At 36.0% G+C, this 7,707-nt stretch overlaps 1 protein-coding gene across 1 annotated transcript in view; it reads left to right on the forward strand.

Annotated features, from left to right (window-relative positions):
* Positions 1-5,008, forward strand: part of Chm (CHM Rab escort protein) — a 170,023-nt gene extending 165,015 nt beyond the window's left edge. Inside the window, exon 15 of the mRNA XM_050130219.1 lies at positions 1,836-5,008. Coding sequence (XP_049986176.1) covers positions 1,836-2,027 — 192 coding nt within the window. The 3' untranslated portion in view covers positions 2,028-5,008. The remainder of the gene's footprint in view (positions 1-1,835) is intronic.
* Positions 5,009-7,707: the final 2,699 nt, after the last annotated feature.

The following is a 7,707-nucleotide window of genomic DNA, read 5'->3' on the forward strand; positions in this document are numbered from 1 at the left end:
ATACTAGAAGATTACAGTTAAAAGGCAATTTGCAACACAGTAATTTGCTTCACAGAAAGATAACTTTCATGGGTTATATGAAATATAATGAAGAAAACAGCATTAATGTTTAAATACTCACTAACATGTTATATCTTATATCCACTTGAGGAAAAGTATGCTTTCTTTAAAGAGCATCAGTAATATTTATAAATTGCCAATTTATTTGGATAAATTAAGCTCTAATTCCAGTATGTCATCATGTGATTATCTGAGTTACCTATTGCCAACTTCTGTTTTCTAATTAAGGAAAGTATTCATGAAAGCTCTCAGAATATTATCTTGGCTTTGCCTATATAAATTACACAGGCTCCTGCAGCGTTGTAATAAATTTCTTTTTCAACTAAAATTCTACATTTTAGCTTTTGGAGATTTTGTTCCTTTCTTTACTTCATATTGCAAAGAGATTGAATATGTGAATCTGACTCTCTTGTATGCATATGTGACAGCTTATGATTCTCTGATGCACTGATGACTTACTAATAATACTTCTGGATCTGACTTTAGAAGCCTCCAGTTCAGTATGCGTAGATCTTAAGTGTTCTAACTACAAATATCCAAAATGATATCTGTGGTTGGTTTTATTTTTAAGTAACATAAAAAGTATTTGGAATCATTCTGGCATTTTCAAACAAAATTGATTGTTGTCACTCTGAGTTTGAGCCTTTTTCCTTAATATACTTTCCAAATTCAAGTGAAGGCATGTTTTATTTTATTTGATTTTGGTAACCATTATATTATGTATGCCAAGATGTCACTATATATACATATATATATCCAACTAAATGGTTAAATTTTTTAAGTATATACATAGGAAATGTTCTGTTTCAAAATATGTGTACACTTGAAGCCTACCTAAAAATCAAATTACTTTCAAATCCATATTAAATTAAAGAAAATGGCTATGTGAGGTAAAGGTGCTTGCCATAAAAGCCTGACAACCAGAGTTTGAATCCCATAACCCAAGGTAGATGGAGAAAACCAATTCTGGGAAGTTGTATTCTGGCCTCTACATATGTACAGTGGCACATGTATAAAGTGCGCGCTCACACACACACACACACACACACACACACGCGCGCACACACACGCAATAAAAATAAATAGTTCAAATCAACTTTAAAGTTTCAATGTTTCTATTATTCTGCCATTACCCTTCCACCAAACTCCCAGGATAGTGAAGGTCAATATTTAGGTTGTTCAGCCTGTGTCCTCCTCATTGCAACTTCTCAGCTCTGCCATTAAAGAGAAAATACAGATATAGATAGCAGGTGAACTAATGAGAATTGTGTTCCAATAAATCTTTATTTAAAAAAAAAAAATCAAGAGGTAGTCTGGGTTGGACCCTTGGTCCATAGATGGTCAAGTTTTGACCAAACAGATAAAGCAGGAGATAGTCTGGGTTGGACCTTAGGGCCATAGATGATCAACTTTTGGCCAAATAGATATGTAGTACAAAAATGAGAGGAGCAGTATAGGAAACCAGTATGTTCTTTAACACCTGAAAATGACTCTTCTTCACCAGTTGCCAAAAATAAAAGCCCCTAGCATGATACAAAGCTTTAACTAACAGTAAGGTGGATTATTGCAACTTGCCACATCTATTATATTTATTATTAGTATCATGTTTGCTTTTTTATTCTCTTACCTTGTCCTACTAAACTCAACCACATGTACTGGTTAAAACGTAATTACATAAATTTTTAAAGATGTGATTTTTTTTATATAATGCCACAGATGCACATACATTTGAAGCTGATGTTCAAAAATTAATTTGTCCTTTCATCCTTGTCTAGGCAGAAACACTTTTCCAGCAAATCTGCCCAAATGAGGACTTCTGTCCAGCTCCACCAAATCCTGAAGATATTGTCTTTGATGGAGACAGTTCACAACAAGAAGCTTCAGAATCCACTGTTATATCAGAGACCAACTCAGAGACTCCCAATGGAAATACAGACCTGGGATACCCAGAGGAGCCCTCTAAGTAGTGGATATGCATTAGACTTACTATCCTAATTTGAGAATTCCTCTTGGCTTCATAGTCCTGATGGATGGAGTATATGAAAACTTAGAAAGCAACAACCAATAGGCAAAATTACAAGACGAAATGAGTACTAGAAATCGAAAGGGCAATTTTCTTCAAAGAAAGCATTTCTGGGAAAATAAAACACTTATAAAGCACATTGACTTGCCTATTTGAAGATAACAAGCCTGTGAGATTAGCATTCCTGGGATTGTAGCTATGATGTTAAAGGGATTCTATGCATTGTAAGTAATTATGTGGTGTTCACATAAATTTGCCACTTCTGGAGAGTCAGCTCTCATACTTATTTTGATTATTTGAATTATATTTTCATTCTGGGTATGATATAACAGATAAGAGCATATGTAAATACAATAGAGTAAAGCTAAACTATCATAATCTGGCCAGAAGCCTATATTTGGAGTAAAAGTTGGTTTTATTTTATATGTTAAAAACTGAAAATGTTAATACTAAGGTGTTTAGATGATTTGCTAATCATGATTAGTTAGTAAGTAGTGACTTTGATGTAATATACACACTGGCTAAAGTTTAAAGATGAAACATAAGAATGGAAGCATACATTTGGATAAGATCAGTGATCCTTCATGATTCTACTAAGTCAGAGTAATGGAAGCACTAACCTTGTTGACAGAACTAATTTGGTCATGGCTATGCTACTTAAAATATTGGGCAGCTTGTTTAACTTCTTCAGTTTCTGCAGATCTAAAGTGGACTACTGTGCCTACTGTGTCAGAATAGTTATGAAGAGAAATGTAGCACCATCCTTAGAGCGGCTCCTCTGGAAACACACTGTTTGAAACTTTCCCATTGGTTGACCTGTGGGTAAATATCAAACCAACCTCACGATCACAGTGTTACATGTATTGCGCTAAATTTTTAAAATGCAGCCTGGTGGTGGTGGCACACACCTTTAATCCCAGGACTCGTGAGGCAGAGTGATTGTGAGGATCTCTGTGAGTTCGAGGCCAGCCTGGTCTACAAAAGCTAGTTCCAGGGCAGCTAGAACTGTTACACAGAGAAACCCTGTCTCAAAAAACCAAAAAGGAAAAGAAAAAAAATTAAAATGCAAGTCTGTTTCCTAAACTCTTTAGTAACAAGTGGATTGGTAGTTTTTAAAGTCTTAGAAATATTTTATAAATTCATATTCCTCTTCTGGCAACTAAACAGAATCTGACAGTTAATATACTGTAATACACTCTTTACATGAAAACATGAGGGCTATACAATGGCAGCAAAGTTATTTGCAATGCCTGTATTTAAATTTCTCTGAGCTTTGATGGTCTACTTTCTTTGAGCAATAGTTTGGACCTAGAACTGCCTGTAAATAAATAAACAATAAATAAACCCAGTTTCCTGTCAGGGAGCCATGGCTCCAGTGAAAAGCACAGAGTTCTTCATGTGCAGCTGGTTCCTGGCCTGGCCAGGTTTCAGAGAAGATCTCAAAGGAAGCTGCCAGCAGAGAGTCTTGATAAACAGAAAAATCCAAGGACTGTTGCTCTTGCTGACCCCTTCAGATTGAATTAGATTGAGAAAAACAAGGAAAGCGTCCCAGACTCCCAGACTGCTCTTCTCAGGCTGCCTGCACTCCCGCTGTACAGCCCTCTCCTCTGTAGTACCCCTTCCCTTTTGTAATGCCACACAAATCAGGGACAAATTCACATTATGACCTACTTTGTCACAAAGCTTCATCTCTTCAGTCAGCTGTTGTTTCCTGAAGCCCAACCAGGGCGTGCACTAAATGCGAAGTACATACCTGTACTGCACCAGGTATTGGTCCTGCCTCTCCATGCCAGCAATAGAAAAGTTTCTCTTAGACGAGAGTATTAAGTTGGAATACAACCACAGTAAAGTTGCACCAATAAAAATGTTCTACTTTGTTATAATATCTAGAGTTAAGGATTCCTAAATGCAGCATGCACATTTATCTAAGGAGACAGGCTCTTAGATAGGCTAAGAGTAAATAGAAACCTCTGGACACTGCAGCTGTGTAAATTGTTGAGCAACTGTGTTATGCTTTCATGGCCTAGCTCATACTGTATCTTTTTCCATTCCTTTGATGACATCAAAACTAATTGCTCTTCCTGGCCATTTACTAAATATATTGTTGAAATGTTTAAAGCTCCTTAAATACCATGAAACTTTTTTAAAATTGTGGACAATTCTGCCTATTTCCTGTCACCTCAGAATGCAATACAAAACATTTTAAGAGCTTTTTCTTGTTTTCTTAATTACTGCAAGGAAATACTTGATTTTACTGTTTGAAGTTCCAAACAATACCAAAAACAAACATTAAGATAGTGTTATAAAACCGTAGATCTAAAGTCATATGAAGAAAATTGTTGTTTTATATAATGCAGATGTTACAGTAATTTCAAATTTGAAAGTTGCTGTAATCAAAGAATTTATACTTGTATGTTCAAAATATTTAAATATGCATGCCTGTTTCTTAGTAACCAAAAATCCTGTCATTAATTTAAGTGATTGATATCAGATCCAATAACTAATCCTATGTTGCTTTTGTATATTTTTTTCTAATTGGTGTGCCTGCCCAAGAAAACATAAATAATAGATGTCACTTTCTATTTTTCTATAGTAAAATGGCCACCACATCATGGGTAACTTATAGAATAGTGAAAATTTCTAAAATAATATCAATTACAAAGTTGATTGTTGACAATTATTAATTTCTGACAAGATTGTTTCTAGGTTGTTTCTGTCTTCAATTTTGTTTTCTAGTTCCTAAATAGTAGCAATCATTTAAAGAAATTTAACCCATTTTCTTGCAAATTACTTATGCACTGTTATTGGTATTAAATAATTTGTCTTTTGCTCAGTAAACTTTCTTATATGTATTTGAAAAAGCATGAATATATAATTGCATACTGTAACAGGGAGTTTTCAAAGGAAATAAAGACTTTCAATGCCTTTCCACTGTAATGGCCTATTTTTTCATGTTTGAATTTTGTATATAGGGTTAGAGATGCACCTTAGTGGTAGAGACTTTGTTTAGCAAAGTGTACCTACTAGAACTTTTAGGAGTAGATAGCCTGTTCTATCGCACTTCCACTCCTCATCGAAGGGTCCTTTAGCTTATAGTCAACTCTGGATGTGTTTGATTATAACTTAATAAGGATTCTTTAATAGGAGACTCACTTAATGTATATTGATTGGTATAAAATACTAATCCCAAACACAACTTTTAAAAATATATAAGTGTTGGGTGGTGGTTGCCCACCTCTTTAATCCCAGCACTCAGGAGGCAGAGGCAGGTGGATCTCTGAGTTTGAGGACAGCCTGGTCCACAGAGTGAGTTCCAGGACAGCTGGGGCTATGCAGAGAAACACTGTCTCAAAAAAACATGTGTGCGTGTGTATGCCAATAACTGAAAGGTTGTCTTGGATCTGGGTTACTTTTCTGCTCTTATACTGCTATTAAATAATTGTCACCTATGTGTTTTGTTTAATTTGCAGGCATCTACCTACCCACAGTGGTAAATTAGTATGACAGACTACCAAACTGAATGGCTTTAGTTTACTTAGCAAAATATTCTAGATACCAATATTAATGTCACTATCAAGCAAAAGTCGATAGTAGTTTATCCTGAGATCAGTGTTACGGAGGGTGTGAGGCATACACATAAGCTATGGCTTTACAGTACGTTGATCACTTACAACCTGCTTTCTCATCTTAGGAGATCCAAAATGGTTTTTCATGTTTGGTGATGAAAACTGGAAATACTTGATTCTCTTACAGCTTATTTGCAGTAGGAAAAATTATTGCTTCTGTTCTTTGTATGCAGAAATAATTCATTAAGCTATGGTTTTTCTTGAACGAAATAATCAAAGATTACTGATATTTTCTGTCAATTCCAAGTAGTTCATGAAGCGCCTCAGAACATATCGAAAAGCTAATCTAACAAGAACTCTTGCAAAACGAGCAATTTTATCTGTGAGATTATTAATAAATCAAGTCTATGAAAGCTAAGGTTGATTGAATTTTTAAACAAGTGGCTGTGTATCCTTCAATCACCTTGTTGCTCATAGAGTATTAAGACTCTTTTAAGAAATCCTGTGATATGTTTGAATTCTCTTTAATTATAGCTGTTTAGGACACCCAGCAGTTTAACAGTGGGCTTTCCGAGTCACATTTTAAAGGCCATGTTCTTCCCATTAATGCAGTTTTGCTATGGACTCCAGTGAGAAATTCCTCCTCTGTGAGTTGCTGTGTCTCCTCTATCTGGTGATGAGGATTCAGGATTCATAGGATTCATTTGATAGGCCATCAGTCATTAGAACTTGAATCCTAGGAGACTGTAGAGTCTTTTTGCCAATCTCTCTAAGATTTATTCTGGTAATTCCTATCAGTGCTAATAGGACTTGCTCCTGTAGATCTTCTTTCTATAAAGTGGACAATCGAACCCTAAAAGAAAATTAGCTAGTGATGTACACTGTCACGGATCAAGAAGTAGCAGTGAGTAGCTCTACTCTGGATTTTCCTGTGTGGTGGAAAAGCGTCAGTGTCAGCAGATTGTTGATAGAACCTGAAAGGCTCTTGATTTTCTCTTTCCATTTTAATACATAATAGAAACTTCCTCTTCTAAGAACTACCAATATAAGTTTCTCTCATACAAGAGAAACCTTTTTTTTGATTTTGTTTGTTGGTTGGTTATTGTTTGTTTGTTTTTGTTGTTTTAAGCAGTATCTCACAACATATCTCTGGATGGTCTAGAACTTACTATTTACACAAGATTGGCCTCAAACTCACAGATCACCTGCCTCTGCCTCTTCAGTGCTGGGATTAAAGGTATGCACTACCACATCTGGCAAGAGTAAACGCGCAAATTAATTCTTTAAGAAGTTCATACATGAGTACTATATGTCACTTCTGATTCCTCCTAATCCTATGTCTCTGTCCACTCTCAAAATCAGGACATCTTTAATTATTGTTACATATACACACCCCACAACCTACTGAGCCCATTTAGTGTTGCTTATATGTGCTAGCTTGGACCACTTGGGACTGCCTAACCTATCAGAAAGCTCATGCCCGCAGAAAACCAATAAATGCCTTCTCATCACTCATTGATAGCCTGTAGCTCTCTATGTAGGAGTGGAACCTTGTGAAATTTCCTCATTCAGTGTTGGCATGTCAACGTAAAGATTGGCACAAGGGTGAGTGCGGACACATGGGGAAGTTGGAGGGAGGGATCACTGCTCTCTAGAAGTGGTGGGACCTGGAGAGAATGGAGTTGATAAATGGGGTGGGCCAAAGTCTTCTGCACCAATTTTATTCAGAGCATCAGACAATTTATACACTGAGCATAAAGAGAAAACACATGAATAATGTTCTCGTGGGTTCAAGTTGTGTACAGTTGCAAGGACAAGCCACACATGGCAAAAACATGTTTTTCTATAGAGGCATATAAAGGGTAGTTTAAACATTAAATAGAACAGCAAGCAATAATGAGTAATCTGAAGTATAACACACTCCTGGTCGCTTAACCTGGAAGGAGCACAAAAACAGTCTAAGAACAATTCCATGTTTTGAAGACCTTATAGTGTTCTCACAAGACTCTTCCTGAACCATGTTCCAACAGGGACCAAGTGGTAGACAGATATGGTCAA

The sequence above is a fragment of the Alexandromys fortis genome, unplaced genomic scaffold (assembly GCF_014885135.2).
Source record: "Alexandromys fortis isolate MF-2015 unplaced genomic scaffold, M_Fortis_MF-2015_v1.1 scaffold_230, whole genome shotgun sequence".
Lineage (NCBI taxonomy): Eukaryota > Metazoa > Chordata > Mammalia > Rodentia > Cricetidae > Alexandromys > Alexandromys fortis.